This window comes from Colias eurytheme, chromosome 11 (assembly GCF_061535395.1).
Source record: "Colias eurytheme isolate Ceu_HAF_F1 chromosome 11, ilColEury1 Martin Lab GWU primary, whole genome shotgun sequence".
Lineage (NCBI taxonomy): Eukaryota > Metazoa > Arthropoda > Insecta > Lepidoptera > Pieridae > Colias > Colias eurytheme.
Genome location: NC_142990.1, coordinates 5072474 through 5091167, shown reverse-complemented (window position 1 = coordinate 5091167; position 18694 = coordinate 5072474). Strand labels below are relative to the sequence as shown.

Below are 18694 nucleotides of genomic sequence, written 5' to 3'. Positions count from 1 at the left end.
ACTCGGGACAAACATGTATGGAGTCGTCATACAGTTATAATATTGTTATACATTTATTCAATGGAGAATGTTCACTAATTTTGATTATTAGCACTCCATATTCTCTGTCAAAAATAAAAAATACTAGTGAAAAAATTACTTCGATACGTCAATTAGTTTCCGATTTAGAAGTAAAACAAGTTGTAAACGCCCGGTGATGGTGTGACGTCACACCACAACACGCTCAATCTGGCTCACTCAGTCCGCTAGCGATCGCGCGCCCGTGCCGTCGAAATTATAATTAAACTAGCGGTCCGCCCCGGCTTCGCCCGTGGTACATAATTACGTTTTCTCTACATAAGAACCATCCTCGTACTTCAAGGAATATAATAAAAAAAGAATTATCGAAATCGGTTCAGCCGTTCTCGAGTTATGCGCTTACCAACACATTTTGCGATTCATTTTTATACAGGGTGTAATCGTTAAGTGTGCACAGGCGATTTTTCCGTAAGTATTACAGATAACAAAAAACTTTAAACTGATATCGAAAGTACTTAACCTAATGAGTAAAATGGCCGTAATAAATTTTTAAAAATAAATCGAGAAATATCAAAAAAATTATCTTTAAACCCTCCCATACATTAAGTATGAAATATGAATATCCCATATACATTTAATATGAAAGATTTTAGCTTTCTTTTTCTTTTTTGGTTTTCTGCTTTAATTACTTCGCAAATTTGAAGTGGCATTTTCCACGCTTTTTCCGGACATTTTCACGCATTTTCCGGATATTTTCCGGGAATTTTCCGGACATTTCCCGGACATTTCCCAGGCATTTTCCGGGGATTTTCCAGGCATTTCCACGCATTTTCCGTACATTTTCACGCATTTTCCGGGTATTTTCCAGATATTTACCAGGCATTTTCCGGACATTTCCCTGACATAGCCTGTAAATGTCTGGAAATTCCCCGGGAAATGCTCGGAAAATCCCCGGAAAATGCCTAGGAAATTCCCGGAAAATAACCTGAAAATGCCTGGGAAATATCCGGAAAATGGGTGGAAATTGCCTGGAAAATCCCTGGAAAATGCGTGAAAATGTCCGGAAAATGCGTGAAAAATGCGTGCGTTTTTGGCGCACGCAACCTCACATATTTTGATAGTTTAATTATTATTTTGTTTTACTTTACTTAATTTTTTTTTTCTTCTTATTTTTTAAACTTCGTACTTTGTAATGTTTATTATGTACTTGTGAGTTGTGTGTGTTGAAATAAATGATTTCTTTCTTTCTTTCTTTCTTTCTTTCTTTCTGAAAATGTCCGGGAGAAGCGTGGAAAGTGCTCGGAAAATCCCCGGAAAATGCCTGGAAAATTCCCGGAAAATACCTGGAAAATGTCTGGAAAATATCCGGAAAATGCGTGTAAAATTCCGTAAAAACCGTGGAAAATATCCGGAAAATGCGTGTAATATCCGGAAAATATCCGGAAAATGCGTGGAAATTTCCGGAAAAACTGTGGAAAATCCTTGGAAAATATCCGTAAAATGCGTGAAAATGTCCGGAAAATATCCGGCAAATGCGTGAAAATGTCCGGAAAATGCGTGAAAATGTCCGGAAAATATCCGGAAAATGCGTGGAAAATGTCTGGAAAATATCCGGAAAATGCGTGGAAAATTCCGGAAAAACCGTGGAAAATGCCTGGAAAATGCCTGGAAAATATCCGGAAAATGCGTGAAAATGTCCGGAAAATATCCGGAAAATGCGTGGAAATTTCCGGGAAAACTGTGGAAAATCCTTGGAAAATCCCTGGAAAATATCCGGAAAATGCGTGAAAATGTCCGGAAAATGCGTGAAAATGTCCGGAAAATGCCTGATAAATGTCCGGAAAATGTCTGAGAAATGTCCGGAAAATGTCTGGGAAATGCGTGGAAAATCCCCGGAAAATGCCAGGGAAATGCTCGGAAATCCCCGGAAAATCCCCGGAAAATATCCGGAAAATGCGTGAAAATGTCCGGAAAAAGCGTGGAAAATGCCACTTCAAATTTGCGAAGTAATTAAAGCAGAAAACCAAAAAAGAAAAAGAAAGCTAAAATCTTTCATATTAAATGTATATGGCATATTCATATTTCATACTTAATGTATGGGAGGGTTTAAAGATAATTTTTTTGATATTTCTCGATTTATTTTTAAAAATTTATTACGGCCATTTTACTCATTAGGTTAAGTACTTTCGATATCAGTTTAAAGTTTTTTGTTATCTGTAATACTTACGCAAAAATCGCCTGTGCACACTTAACGATTACACCCTGTATATAAGATACTTAAAAATGTCCAATCCAAATACCAGAAAATCATGTGTTGTTCCTAAATGTAAAAATACAACTACCAATTCGCCGGATAAGTTGTTTTTTATAGTTGCAAAGGACGTAAACAAAAATTTTAAACAATATTTAATATTTAATAATTTATAATTTCAGAATTTTCCGTGTTCTTACATAGTACCACATATTATAATGTTTTGAGAAGATTGCAGCTGTTTTGCGTTATCCTTTGTTTTCTATACAAGTTTTAATCTATACTAGACTGTGCTTCTGCTCTGCTCGTATGAGCTAAGTATAGTAGTCCGGGATACATCGCCCATTTTTGCAAGTGATTACTATCAAGCTAATTTTTCGTGAGTAGCTTTATTTTGATGAGATGCCCAATAATTTCATGTACGAAACTCTCGATTGTGGTAGCTTACAGAGGTAACAAGGATAAAAATTTTTGATTTGACGGTTCTCAAATATTTATTACGCAATTTGTAGGACAATATGTCTGTTGAATTATATAAGTATTAAATAAGTGAAAATAAAAAAATCAGCTGGTTAGTAATCATTTATGATGACTTCGTTATCGATACACATTGAAAAGGGGGACTCTATGATCAAACCATAGATTTTGTAGGACAAATATTTTTTCGAATAATTTAGATAATTATCTTGAGATTGAACAAAAAAAAACATTCAGTTAGTAATTAATATTTGAAAACCATCAAATCAAAATATTTTATCCTTGTTTCCTTTGGTAGCTACCACAATCGAGAGTTTTGTACATGAAATTATTGGGCATCTCATCAAAATAAAGCTACTCACGAAAAATTAGCTTGATAGTAATCACTTGCAAAAATGGGCGATGTATCCCGGACTATAGGTAGATGGCTAGTAAGATTTTTTCTTGTTTTAAGTTGAGAATGATATGGAGAACTATACTAAAATATAAGTTGGTCGGGGGAAGAATTAAACAAAAACAGGGTATAGTTCCACACAAATTCAAATGTCAAGAGGAAAATGAAGATAAACCTCAGAGATCAGCAGTGAAAAAACGCAATCGTATAGAATATTTTGAGAAACTATTAAATAAAGATGAAACTTTGGCATGACTGTTATTTTATTAAACGAATAATAATTACATACTATTATTGGACTATTAACGAAATTCGCGGACGAAAACCCATCAAAATACTGCGCAAGCTACTACTACAGCGCTGCCGACTTGATACTAAGCGTTGTGACGTGACGTCACAAGCGGTCACGTGACTATTAGCGGGACTCGATATTTTTCGAAACTTTGAATGCGTATAAAATCAAAACTACTTGGTATTTTTGACTACGACAAAAACTAGTGTATTTGTATACATACAGGCTTTACTGAAACACAATTTCAAGGGATTTGGCATACCTAGTAACATTCTTCATTGTTGATTTATTGGTTTTATTTTCTTGCTTATAAACAAATAATCTTCTTTCCAACAACTACTTAGACATTATTAATAATTATTATTATTTCGTAATGTTTACTTTATTACAAAATAATACAGGTTATAAATAATCTTTAAAATAACAAAAAATATTGTTACTCTGAAAAAATGAAATGGTAATCAATAACGCGGACTACTGAATTGATTTAGATAGAATTTGATGCTGACGTAGATATTACATCATGCCCAGAAATGAAAGGTACTATTTCTGAAAGAAGTTATAAACCCTAATTCTTCTCAGTCAAAGTCAAGAGTGGAAGATATCACTAATACAGTAAAACTGATGCGAAACTTTGGATGTTAATTTGTATATTTTTTTGTTAGTTGTTACTTAATCACGTCAAGAATACATTACCAATTTTGATAAAATATAGCTAATTGCCTGGATTTACACATAGGATACTTTTTATCCGAACTGAACACTTCTGTGGGATAAAACAGGATTCACGATATAACCTAATTCCACGCGGTCAAAGCCGCGGTCGGAATGATATTTTTTTAAATAGAAAAATTGTTTTAAAAAAAACACAAAATATATTGACGCATGTATTTATTTTTTGCACTCTATTATAATTGTAATTATTCATTACAAATAATCAAAATAAAATAGCCAGAACAAAGTTAGGCCCTGGTAGGGTAGGTAGGCAGGTACAGCAATGTGAGACAAACACTGGCTTATTTATACCAATAATAATGTATTATAAACATTAAATTAAGTTTACAACAAAAATACATAATATTAGCTAATGTGAAAACGAATCAACCAATCATCCCACAACAATGAAATGTGCACACAAATATTCATCCAAATCGGTTCATGTGATTAGGAGGAGTGACTGCAGCGCCATCTTCCGGGCCCAATTGTGTTTCCAGATCACCCAGGAACTCAATTTTATATACTTACACAAAATTTTTCGAAATTAAAACTCACATTACTATGTAAATATGAATATAAACCTGTTTTAGTACTAAGCAATTTCCCGCACAGGTGTAGTAAGTATAAATGAAATAAATATCAACATCAAATTCTTTATACAACATACTTATCTACCACCTACTAAGAAATGTAATTCTTGAAATTTTTTCGTATTTTTTTTAAATATAATACTACTCCAATGAGCTCCTGTTCCATATCACGTCCGCCATACTTCCACTAAGTTCACCATGATTTTTTATTTCTTTGCACTTTGTTGCTTTTTGCTAAAAATGGAATCATGCGATAAAACCAGTAGAACGTTGATAACATACATTTTTGACTGAATAAAGGTACTTACGAAGGAGTGGGTTCACATTGTGAACAATCAGTGGGTTTATTTTCCTTCTGGATTCCGGATTTCTGAAAAGATTATCTATGCTATAAATGAAAAAAATCTTACACATTCGTTATGTACTTAAAACAGGGGTACATATCAAACATCGTCTATAATACAATTATCATCAAATTTAAAATAAAACCAACTTCTTCATTAATTTGTTCCAATTGTAAGCATTCTTTTTTCTCCAACCTTTATGTTTCTTCTTCTTATTTTCTTTATTGTCCCCATTTGTCTTATCGTGTTGTCACCCTTTTTTACGATTGCGCGAGCGACACAAGTTCCCCGTGTGACGGCCGTAGCGGGAATGACTCGTGCAGCGATCGGGGTAGGAAGGTACAGGGCGGCTCTCGCTATATTGGCTGGTCGCGCGCTAATTTCAAGTATTTCTTGTTTATTTCAAAACCATCGCATATTTCAAAATTCTAAATCGGTAGACGTATAGGTTGTATATGTTATAGTTAATATCCAAAAAGTCGTAACTTTACGTTTGCTATTTTGAAGATGCCAGAGATTATAAAAAAATAACAATGAGAACTTTGTATTTTTTTTCTATCGAGAAAATATCATGGAATCATGTTTCTAAAACGGTAGACGTATTGTGTTACTATTGAACTTTCTTGTCAAGAATTTTCATCACGACAACTTTAATAATATAAAAATTACGAAGGTTTGAAAAGGGCCGTAAATGTTAGAAAAATTAATTCATCACCTTAAGAAGCGTTTCTTACAATGAACGAAATTTCATACAATGTATTAAAAATGGTATACCTACTTATCAATATTTAAATGCTTTAAATTTGTATTAAAGACAGATTTTAAAATACAAAATATATTTTCACGCTCAACTACGAGGAGAATGTAAAATAATCCATATAACTTGTACCTAACATCTTCGTAACTACATTTCGCAAATAGTCACAATTTGAATTTGACTCCATACCCGAGTAATCAAACTTTTTAAAATAAATTATTTACGGCAGGAGAAGCACACGAGAATTAATTGCATAAAGCTACAACCGATAACGATATTTCTGATTTCCAATACCGAGGTGGTTATTTTTGACAGGCTGCTAGCATGTCTATCTATTGAACAACAGTGTTCAATATACCAGACTATATTGTTTGAATACGCTTCGTTATTTCATTCTGTTGAAGCAATCTAAATTTTGAAAAGTTTTAGGGGATAAAAAAGAAAGTACTAACTGCTACATATGTAGTGTAAAAATTGTATCATTAAACAGCAAGTGTTTGATTTATATTTGCTCCTTGTAAGTAAGCTCTCCTAGCTAATTCAAATTAATAAATTTACAGATATTTCTAACATTTTAAAGTCCCAAATAGACAGATCTGTTATTATCTATGCTCTCAAGATCTTCATTCACACTATCTTTAGCATCATCTACGACACTGTAATATTATCATTTACGACACTGTAATTTCATTAATTATAAAAATTACTAAAAAGTTTATCCAAAAAGCAAAGCAGATAAAGCAAATCTGCGAATGTGTAATTAAATATTCAAACGAAATAGTACCTAGTAGCTAAAATACAAAGAAAAGCTCTTTGTGAAGTATGAAATTTCACCATTTGAATTAATGGAAACATCAGAAATTATAAAATGAAATAAATGTTCATAAAATATGGGTACTAGTAGGTTTTAAATAATACTATTTTTTAAACTTATGACATAGGTTTACCTAAATTTTAACTTAAATTAAATGCTAATTTTTAAAACGTAATTTTTGTAATATTTATAAATTATTGCATTGTCTAAAGCGATTAAAGTATCATAATATCAAAATTATAGTGCCTAAAATAATAAATCTATTTTCTCTCATCCCCTCTTCTTTAGTTAATACCTACACAGTTTTTTCCAGGATGCCCTATGTTTTAAAATAAATTTCGCGTTTCACATATTTTTACAAACTATGCATAAGCCGAATACATACAAATATTTGTCATATCACTAAAGGTCACATTATATATTATACAAAGAGAAATTGTAATAGTTCAGTCCGTATGCCCGCAAAGCATTTCCTGAACGGAGATGTCTGCATTCCTTTGTCTAATGCACTGGCCACTGTCGCTTGCATTGAACATGAATATAATATGGAATCGTAATATGTTAATAATATTTTCCTATTCCCTAACACGCGAATTTCATGTCGTTTGACCTAAATCGATAAACTGTGTTTTCGTTGAGTGTCATGCAATGGTTCCGGCGTTGAGAGTTAGAAATGATAACGAGTAACATTTTTATTTTTAACATGTTTTTTTTTTATTATTAGCTTCATCTGTGTGTTTGTATTGTAATTGACTTCATAAAAATCGATTTAGACCCACTTCGAACAGATTTAATTGAAACTTTGTTCACTTATCAAGGCTAGCTGTTCCCCGCGGTTGTTCTTAACGTGATAATGTGTGTGAAATACACCATATTGTAATAATCCTGTCTTGTTAAATAAAGGAATTATTATTATAATATATAGCATTTAGCCTTCCTCGATCAATGAGCTATCAAACACCGAAATAATTTTTCAAATCGGATAAGTAATATTAGTATAGATCGGAGACAATACAATAATTTCATGATTTTATGCGTGTTTGCATAGACTCTTATTTTCTAAAGTCGTTTCAATATAGGCCGAATTTTCAGGCACTTGGCTCTTAGACAAATGATAAATATTCTTAAACTCTTCTGTTTTGAGGGGAGGAAACATAAATGTTGCTAATAAACTATTATTTTGCGATACGATGTCCATACAATTTAGAACGTCAAAAAAATAGAATAATTTCTTTGCATCAATTTTAGTACTTTAAACGTTAAAATCTTATCGCATAATTTAAAACTAAGGAGATGCATGAATATGAGCAAAACTCATCTAAAAATTATAACTTCATACGCACATTGCTTTAAGTTTACATAACTTTGTAGTTATTAAATGGATTTAAACTCTGTACGACGTTTAAAATTATGCACGAGTTATTAAGAAAATTTTCACGATAATAAAGAAAATTATTAAATACTAGCGGTCCGCCCCGGCTTCGAATATTTACATTTTCTCTACATAAGAACCATCCTCGTACTTCAAGGAATATAATAAAAAAAGAATTATCGAAATCGGTCCACCCGATCACGCGTGATGCCGTGACCAAGGAAAACGTGTTTCATTTTTATATACATGTATATAGATAATAATATTTCAATATATTTATCTACCATGGAAGTAAAACGTACAGGTTCCATAAAGTACCGATTTTTATCAACGTCATGAATCTCAACTCTCGTACACTTTACTTTGTGTGATATGGCACGCATTTTGCCGATATTTTTTTTCATAAAATACTGATACACTCGGAAGTAATATGAAGCAAGTATATGAATAAATTTGTATGAAAATAACGAGGAAATTCAGAGTCGAATTAAATTGATATCAATTAATTAATTGTGTATTACAACGAATGCAAACCATTTTAATGAGGTTGGGCGGTTATTGCACTGAAATGGCTTGGTTAATTAGATGCAGCTCAGTTTACAAGTAATAAACATTCGACAATTGTGTATTAAAACAACCGTAATTTAGGCAATAACCTTTGCAATAACTGAAAAGAGTGAGCATTAATATTTACGGATATATTTTTGTTACACTATCTGCGCTCCGCGGTTAGCGTGGTAATAATATTATATAGCCTTCCTCGATAAATGAGCTATCCAACACCGAAAGAATTTTTCAAATCGGACCAGTAGTTCTTGAGATTAGCGCGTTCAAACAAACAAACAAACTCTTCAGCTCTATAATATTATTAGTATAGATTAATTTAGAATGATGTACGAGATGTATGAGAATTTTTCCACAGGTACTAGTTAGTATGAATGCTAGTGAAATCAAATTGATTTATTTATTTCATTTAATGAGCAAACATAACGCCCACCATAAAATAAACAATACCCAGTTAGACCAAATAAACAAGCTTAATTCAACAAGCTTATCGCAATTAAAAAAACAATCCTACTCAACCTGCAACGTACCTTTTTGTTAATAATGTCTTGTTTTGTTACTTATACTTATTCCGTTACTTAAATTATTAATTATTTTTAAAGATATACATATTGGATATAGATACCACAAACATTGCGTAAGCTGAAAGATAACACTTTTTACTCGCTATACGGCTTAGCGCTCCAACGCGATGAGCTTAAAACGTTTAATCCTTGATTTTGATTGACGCTATATTAATAACTAGATTAGATTGAGTCTATATTTGCGATTCTGTATCAATATAAATATGTTCGACGTGACTGTACATAAAAAAAAGGTTTTCCATTCTTTAAAAAATAAAAGCTCTTTTTAGTCAGGCATCTTTCTAAGCGAAATATTTATAAAAAAGTATGTTTCAACTTTAAAGTGTTTTAATGACATAATATACTCTTTTATGAATGTCTCCGCATATGACCGCATCCTAAGGTGTCCTCAAAAATATTTACATTAATATTACGAAGAGATATTTCTTCTCCGCGCCTTAAAGCTGAGGAGTCAATTAAGACGCACTTCACAGCGCTTTCAGTCTGCGAAATATTTCATTTCTCCGATACAAGCCTCTTTATGTTAATACGTACATCTTTCATCTTTTAAACATTTTGCACAGATTTTCCGTTCCAATATTATGATGTTTCTCAGTAAAAAAGTTATGGAACGTTCGTTCATTTTAATTACAAGCTAAGCAAACTGCCATCTTTAATACAATTTGCACAACATCGTATATTTTTAACATCGCTGACAAAAGGCTCGATGAAGTACTGTGGATATCAAAGCGGTATTAATTAAAAGGTAATTCAAGTGAGAGACAAATAAATCTTCCAGAGTATCACGGCATCGACGTCGTAAATTTTGAGTGATACTTTAAAATCTCAAGGATCCACCGGCATTGTGGTGTCACTTGACCTGCTTCTGTCTCTCCCAGGTTGCCTTACTAAAACATATTGTACAGGTCAATGACGTCACAACCGACGACCACATTACAATACAGCTCTATCAACAACTATGAAACATTAATTACTGAATGAATGACTTTCATTTCACTCCCTCTATGTTTAATTACCTCGGTAATAAGCTATTTCATAAAATTATAGTGTTATTTCAGTATTATTTATACATTTTGAACGAGCTTATCAAAATAACGCATATTTCGATGGGTGAATATTATTCAATCACGTACCTATCTCAATACACTTAATATTCTTTATAAATAATAATATTTCATTTCGTCCAATTTCCAATATTCATTGGTCTGTGATTGTGCGAGTATCTTCGTAGTAATGAAACATTATATATAGAGTTTGCAAGAAAAAAAGATTTCCTTTTAGAATTTGCCCTTTTGGGAGTTTTTAGATTAACTCTTGCCTTATTCTGGATCAAAAGGAATTATGAAAATACCACAATACAATAGTTATTTTTTCATAATCTTATCGCAGGTAAACCACTAAGTTTGTTTATAAAATGCGAATTAAATCAACTAATAAGTACAATTCTAGCTACAACAAAATAACATTCAATTATATAAATCGAATTGAATTGTATTCAATGCAATCATTTCAGCATATATTTCAAATGCTCATTGTTTTGAGTATAATACAAGTTTCCAATTTCTGCTAAAAGGGTCCACACAAAAATGTTTTGCACAGGTAATTTTAAATGTCAGCAGTACAAATGTGTTATTTGTTCGAAACATGGGTAATACGGCTCTTTTTGTTACATTTTAATATTAAAAGACCTTTGCGTGTCTTCTTTGATGTTTACAATGTCAATTCTCTTTTATTTACTGAATATCGAGTCAGAATTGTGTTTCAATTGACCGTTATTTTTGTACCTAATGTTTTTGTTGATATTAGTTGTATTTTTAATTTGTTTTATTTTTATTTCAAATATTATTTTATTTCCTTGGTTCTAAACAGGTTCAAGATGTGTTAAAGATTGGAAGTGGATGTTTGAAGAAATCTATCCTACCTCCTGCACATGGCTCAAAGTTTCCCTTATAAAACATTCCTTAATCCCTCCACGTCTCGAAAAAGTCAAACTTACACAAAGAAACATTCCAAATATTACTAACCTCGGATTAAAGTAAGTTGTTATTGTTTCGAGTAAAGACAAGTATAAATACACTGAATAGCAGTGAAAGATTGAAGCGCGCGTGAACCTCTTCGGAGGGCGCGAGGGGCCGGCGCGATGCGGTCTCGCCAGGGATGTACGTAATATATCCTGCAGACGAAGTAGTTTCCCTGACTTACAGCTCGCATTCGCTGCCCCGGCCTAGGCAGCGGCCAACTTTAGACTTAATTTTTGGACCGCCGCCGCTCGTGCCGAGTAGAGCGCAGACCCCAGCCCCGTCCCCCGCCCCACCCCGTGCAGTGTCCGTCCCCAAAACGGCGCCCCCGGAGCCAGCACAACGCGCGCCGGCCTCGCCGACGCCGTCCATCGAGCGGCCGGCAAAGCCGCGCGAGCGCACCAAAGCGAAACTCTTCAAGAAACTGGGCCGCCATGAGGACACCGAATTCGGAAAAATTGTTAGGACGCCTGCACCTGACGAATTCGAACTACCCGCTCCGCTACCGACTCCAGCATTCTCCCGAAAGAACATTTTCGATCGTGATTTCGATGCATTATTCGAAGTCGCGAGTACCCCAGAGTTTTGTGCCAATATACGAGTTACGACTCCAGAGCCCGACCGGCGGTCTGATGTATCGGCTCCCCATTTTCCTTCTCCCTCCACCTCCTCACTTAGTTTGCTTCCTCCCCGACCACAATCAGAACCGACGGCTAACTGCTCTCCAGCGTACAGCCCGCAATCGACGCCACCAACTCAACGATCGTCATTCGAAGGTTTATGAACAAGCGTTTGGGTTTTGCAACCTTCATCGACTAATCGATCACGAGTGTTTGAATTCATCGTGCATGGTCCTTTGCAAACTATAACAAGAAGCTTAATATGTTTTGGGTGTGTTTCTTGTAATATGCGTGATATATAAATTTATTTACCGCTTTAAATAAACCTATTACATTATAGTAAAATCGTCCTTTACTTACAGGCACTAACGCAAAGCCGAAAAAAGTCAGCTTTTTTCGCAAATTCAGCCGGTCAAGAGAATCGCCTTCGCCACAACCAGTCAAGATGCAGCAACCGTCGTTAGAAATGGCTCTTCGAGAGCTGACTCATCCATCACACAATGAACAATTGAAAAACCAACAACAAGTCACTTTTAAATTAGTCAAAACAGGTAAAGTTGGAAAAGATTTTTTGTATGCGATTTTAAAAACCCTTTCCTTCCATAATATTAAAAATGAATATACAAACAAACAATATTATTAGGTATTAATAAAAAATTCAATAGAATAGAATATATCTATATAGTTATACTCCAATAGAATTAAAAAAAAGACATTAATTCGCAATCGTAACTTGAAACTATCCCAGTCATTCATCAATAGTTCACAGCTCATAGAAGAAACGACTTGAATGGTAAATTTCTATATAAGTAGACTTTATTAAATAAATATAATAAAATATGTCACCGAATCATTGAGCTCACCAATAAAACCTCAATTTTCTGTTAATAGAAGCATTAATATTCAAATTGTCTTTTGCAAGAAACTCGGCAATTATAAAGACAGTGATTTATTTGTTCGGTGCCATCATGCCGAATCACAAACGATAGAAAATAACTAAAGCTAGTTAAACAATGTTCCATAAATAATAAGCTTTTAAAAGTGAGCGGAAATTAAGCAAATAATTTATTTGGTTAAAAAATCCTATAAAAACACGCTTAAACTCATGACATTATTGTATTATGAGCGAACCTTAGAGTCCTAGAAAGTCCTAGAACCTTGAGTCTAAAAAGTTTGAATTATATCTGTCCGTTTAAAGTGGGTCATAGTCGAGACTTAAGGGAGTCGGTTATATACCTACAAGCATACATGTGAAGCTAAAAGAGTGTTAAAAATGTAGATGTCGTATTAAATATCATGTTTTAAAAATTAAACATGACGTGTTGTGATTCTGGTCCATTTGTTGGCGAAATCTCGTTTCAGCAATGCAATTTAGAATCCACCGCAATTGAGGTTTGCACGGGATTACGTTACCGCAAGAGAATGCCGCATATACAGGTTTTCATGCCTATTTATATAGCATGTAAATTGACTGGATCTTTTTACCCGACTGCGACAGAAGGAGGCATTAGGCATATTCGCATCGTACCTACATTTCAAGAAAGTATTAATATCCTGCTTTTGCGGTCAGAATGTTAGTAACATTTATAAATATAATTTTCTCCGCAATATTTTTTATACATTTACCATTAAATGAAAAAGAAACATTCCCTTCCAAAGCGAGAGTAAAATTGTGAAATGTATGAAACAAAATTCATGATAAAGGCACATAAAATATGACTGAGAACGTGCTTCCCTTTGAAGGCCATAAAACAAACGTTTACTTCCCTCATGCTACCTTTGCAAAAGTAATATTGTTTGTCATCCTTATTAACAATCAGCCGAATCCGCTTTCGGTTTATTCGCGTACAAGAATAACTGAATATTACGTTACGAAGTTTAGCGTTTACGTTTTTTTCAAAAGTCGCGATAATTTAGTCACACTTTTTTCACAAATGTAGTAGTCCTGTGTTCTATGTCGTGGTAATATAATCAAGACTTTTAATTCGATGTTAAATAACGAAATGAATAGAATTTTGACGTGACAACGTCTTATAATTCGATAGAGCCGGCTGCACGCACGAAAAAACATGACTCATGCGGCGTTACCTCGCTCTGAGGCGTTCCATAGTGCAAGCGAGAGCGCGGAACGACCGACAAAGAAGCACAATCGGCCTTAAGACGTTGTCACGTTCAACTATCGTCAGTAGACCGACTTTACAGACAACCACAGTAGACAACCAATTTTTTAAAAGGGTTTGTATTTTTATTTATTTTTTATTTTATTTAAGTACCTATTCTTAAAATATTATTATCTCATAATATAATACAAAATGAGGATAGGTTCTATAATGTAAGATGTAGATATACGTAATTGTTGCAGCATAGAAATACTTTCTTAGTATTTTGTAGCGCGAGTACCTACGGTCTCCATTCGAGTTATTCCCAAAACACAAGCGAACTTATAAATTGATATTGACATTGCTACATTACTGCAGGCTTGGGAGTACTTTTGTTATCTTACTTTTAGAAAGCCGAATATCTATTTTTACCAAAGTTTTCAAAGATAAATAAACGAATGATCAAAAACACATCACTGATTCTCTTGTTTTGTCCTCATGCATTCTAATATTTATAATAAAAAAGAATACATTTGCTTGATTGTATGTTAGCGTGTTATATTGTACTCTAAACCTCGATCAAATATAAAAAAGTGTTACCAATTGAAAGCTGCATTTTAACGAGTAACATAGGTCTATACATTACATTTTTTCCGGGGCGAGTGGAACCGGGTCAAGCAGCTAGTACGGGATATGATATATTATTGGAAGTTTTCATGTGGAATTCTTTGGTACGTTTAGAGTTATATCCGGATTACGGTATTAGGATCGCCCCCTATTATACGGGTCTTAAACATAACTATCGGACTGAGATAATACACATCATGAGATAAATATGGGATTTGTTATATGGATCTGTAATATTATTAATGCGTCTTAGGTTTAGTGTTAACGATGTGCGCAATAATAACTAAGATCTTGGGTTATTACTCCATTAAAATATTAAAAAGTTCTGTAAGGGATATAAAAGTTCACCTTCGTTCTCATTAAGAAGTCTAAGTTAGCGTAATACATAACGTTCCTTACCCCATACACCAAGAAGTACTTTCTTCTACAAGAAAATCTGTATGATTTAAGAACAACGATAAAAAGTATATGCGTGTTACACCAAACAGCTTACGAATAATCCAGAGATAATCGGATACGTTCCTATTCAATATACCCAAATAGCATAAAGGTGTGATTCATATTCGATTTAGACATAATCCATCGAAGCAAATTCTTTATATCCGAACGAATCAACATTTAACATACGAACTAATTATTTACAACCCACTGATTCAAAACTTCCTACGTAACGTTGTTCAGGCGAAGCTGTGCAATGGACCAAATTACTTGGATGTTAAGAAGTTACTATACAATATACATATTCCACATAACTCGTTTGATGTCTCTCCTTTTTATATAATTAAATTTTGTTCACTTTACATATTATGCTTAAAACGGAAATTACGAAAATCAAATGATACCGTGTTTATATTTATAGCATCAGATAATGTTGTTACAGTGTAATCAATTTTGTAAATTCCTGAACGATATGTTTTATATTATAATAAAGACTTGTTTTCGTTGATAATTTAAATACATAACAACGCTTCGTATTCGAGTGGTTGTTTATATCTAACTTCAAAGTAACGGAAGCGTACAAAACTTAAATTTCAAAATATAATACCAGGGTAGCATTTTCAATAAATATCGTAGATGTATACCCAGAGGGCTATCCATGTACACCGAAGGCAAACGCAACCAAATTGGGTCATTTAATTATTCAAATCTCAAACAACCCGAACTAATCATAAAGTTTTGGTTTAGCGCCTGTTTAAATTATTCATTTTAAATTGTAAGCGGACCGATTTCTATTAATCAATTCAACACCCATTACCGATAGGGGTAGGCCAGGAAATAACTGGAAATGTATTTGAAGTTATTATATTAAAATTTTAAACATAAATTTTTCTTTGATGAGTAACAGGATGCAATAAAATTCTAGTAAAATAACCCACACATCTATGCAACGTATACTTTCTACGCGTATTACAAAATAATAATATGCACTCAGGAATTTTGACGATTACTTTAATAAATAAATATTGTAAACTGTGCACTTAAAATTCATAACTGTTCTCCAACAATGTTCGTTAGTGTAATTTATATTAGCATTTCCAATAGCCATTTGAATTTTAAGTAACAAATCCTCATTGTATATTTATAAAGCGACTACGTTAGGGATTAAAACACAAATATTATGTAATGTTAAGCTTGTTAATACAGAGAAACAACTACTCAAAAAATTTTATATACAAATACTCAACAATTTTGGCACATAATCTGTTGTTTTTGTAAATGTAGATAAGTCAATTTCTGTGAATATTAAAGTTAAATTTAGCTTACAAGTTTTACTAACATTCATACAACAGTGGTGCTGGTTTTCAAGCCACAACCCAAGTCGCACGCAAATTCCCACACAACGTGTATACAAACCACAAAAGCACCCTCTACTAGTGTAAGAACCTACGTTAAAATTTAATTTTATTCACAAAGCTTCCAAATGTGTCTATTGCAATATTATGATAATTATTCATTTGAGAAATACTGCTGTTTCTAAAAGCATTTTCCTGTTATCGCGATTTAGTGTAATCAAAGTAAAAAAAGTATCCTTATCAAACCTTTATATCTGTATGTAATGCTTTGTCAATCTACAATTATTTAATTTGTCCTAATGGACTTCATTATTTGAATAATGATTACCCTAAATTGCTGAGATATAATTACAACCCGTCATTGTGATTTTCACATTTTCTCTGACAACCTTAAAGCACATAGACGTCATGAAGAGGATAAAGTCTAAAATTAAAGTTCTCTTTCCCCGATTAAAATATACGTGTCGTAATCTCTCAGTGCACGGCCCAAGTTATCTTACTCGTAAGGATGTTCATTTCACGTATAGATTCATATACTTCATAATTTATGTTCATGTTTGGATTGCGGCAGTTGCTTCTATATATAAGTACATTTCAACGTACCAAGAAGATACCATACGGTTCACGACACGCACGGATTACCTAGATTGGAACACGACATTCCCTTCGATTACAATATGCGAAATTGGAACTTTCGATAAATTATTAACGAAAGCGACAAACGAGGATAAAGAAAATGCAAAAAATATGCACCTCGTCAAAGATATTGTTTTCTTTCGCGGCGATTGCCCGAGCTGTATTTCCACGTGCGAAAATAAAACTGAATGCTCTATTGACTTCGCACGCTTAACTTCTGTTTATCGTTCTGAGTGCAAAGATCTTTTTATTAGCTGCACATGGGATAATAAACCGATGAATTGTTGCCAACATTTTAAGGCCATCGAGACGGAATACGGCGTCTGTTTCTCGATGAATAATATACAATTTCGCGAGCAGCAATTTTCATATTACGTCGCGTCATCGGATCGACGAGACTTAGGGAGTCTCACCGTCGCGCTTTCGCAGGATTATGAAGCATTCCTGCATTCACGTGAAGACGTGCCGTTCTGGAATATGGAACAAGATAGAAGAATTTCGATTGAGTATGGAATGGAAGCAACTCTCCTATTTTCAATCGCAGATATAGAAAACGAGCCTGAAGTTAGTTTGTCCGTGCCGAACGTAAGGCAATGCAGATTTCCGGGCGAAGTGCCTAGCAATTTCCGTGGCTTCGGATACTACAGCTATTCTGTGTGTATTATACAATGTCGTATCGAAGAACAGTTGAGACTTTGCGATTGTACGTCGCATTTGTCACCAGCTGTATATGAAGATCAATATTGTGATTTAGAGGGATTACAGTGTTTGACAAAATATTACGATAGGATAAAAAAATTAAAAGTTCCTGGTATTAACGATACTGGGTTAGAGTGTGACTGTTTGTCTTCTTGCACTGAACCGGATTATAATATCATTGCTAAAAAAGTTCGTCCAGCAGAGGGGAGTGCAGAAGGTTCGATTTCTTTTATTTTAGGTAATCGACCGTTTGAAAGAGTGACTAGGCAAGTAGCTCGTACTACATTAGATTTGGTGGTTGCTATTGGAAATTGTTTTGGGCTGTGCTTTGGAGGCTCCATCTTGTCAATTGTTGAATTTATGTATTTCATTTGCTTTAAGCAGTGGAAGTATACTAATTTAAATTCATAATTGGTCATATATTTATTAAAATTAAGTAATATCACTGCACACTAATATACCATTTGCATAGAATATAATGGTTTCCTCCTTTATGTTTCTGGTTTTATTCTAATCTAGACTAAACGTGGTGTAAAATATGGAAAGGTTTATTTTGTATGTTCAATAATAAATCCCGTTTGAAATATTCTATAAAGCCTTACTTACTAAATCCTCAGAAAGTTCGCAGTCAACGGGTGTTTAGTGGTTTTCTGCGAATTAGTTTATAATCAACAAAGTTTGTACTAAGAACACTATTGCTTAATAGTTAATACCATGTGTGATGGCCGAAAGGATGCTATCAACATAGGTTCTACGATATCACGTAGAATTCTCAGAATCTGTGGGTAACTTTAGCCGCAACACCTAAGACGACTATGCAATATAGAGTGTATAGGTCTTAAGTAACGTAAACTACTTCAGAAGGTCTTAGGATGCGAATTTCCCCGATATAGATAATCTCCAATTCGATCGGGTATACTGTTTCTTGAACCTAGGAATGACGCATATATTCTAGCAATTTCCGTTTATAACAATGCAATGTTACTGTGTTTTAAAAGCTTGAATAAATTAATTTAATTTAGTTCATA

The 18694-nt window shown here is 33.6% G+C and overlaps 2 protein-coding genes and 1 long non-coding RNA gene across 4 annotated transcripts in view; 2 read left to right on the top strand and 1 right to left on the bottom strand.

The window, feature by feature from the left end:
• Positions 1–18694, top strand: part of Stacl (SH3 and cysteine-rich domain-containing protein) — a 124468-nt gene that overhangs the window by 26670 nt on the left and 79104 nt on the right. The window contains exons 2-3 of the mRNA XM_090107097.1: positions 11044–11968; positions 12175–12363. Coding sequence (XP_089963223.1) covers positions 11332–11968; positions 12175–12363 — 826 coding nt within the window. The 5' untranslated portion in view covers positions 11044–11331. The remainder of the gene's footprint in view (positions 1–11043; positions 11969–12174; positions 12364–18694) is intronic.
• Positions 4307–5481, bottom strand: LOC149904546 (uncharacterized). Of its 2 annotated transcripts, XR_016457275.1 has the most exons (3): positions 5233–5481; positions 5048–5109; positions 4307–4973 (listed from the first exon to the last, which is right to left on the bottom strand). It is a non-coding gene; the product is annotated as an uncharacterized LOC149904546 (long non-coding RNA). The 2 variants fall into 2 exon arrangements; XR_016457274.1 differs by having other exon boundaries at positions 4307–5109.
• LOC149904545 (sodium channel protein Nach-like) lies at positions 17079–18077 on the top strand. The gene has a single exon (XM_090107012.1). The coding sequence runs from the start codon at positions 17079–17081 to the stop codon at positions 18075–18077; it is 999 nt and encodes a 332-aa protein (XP_089963138.1).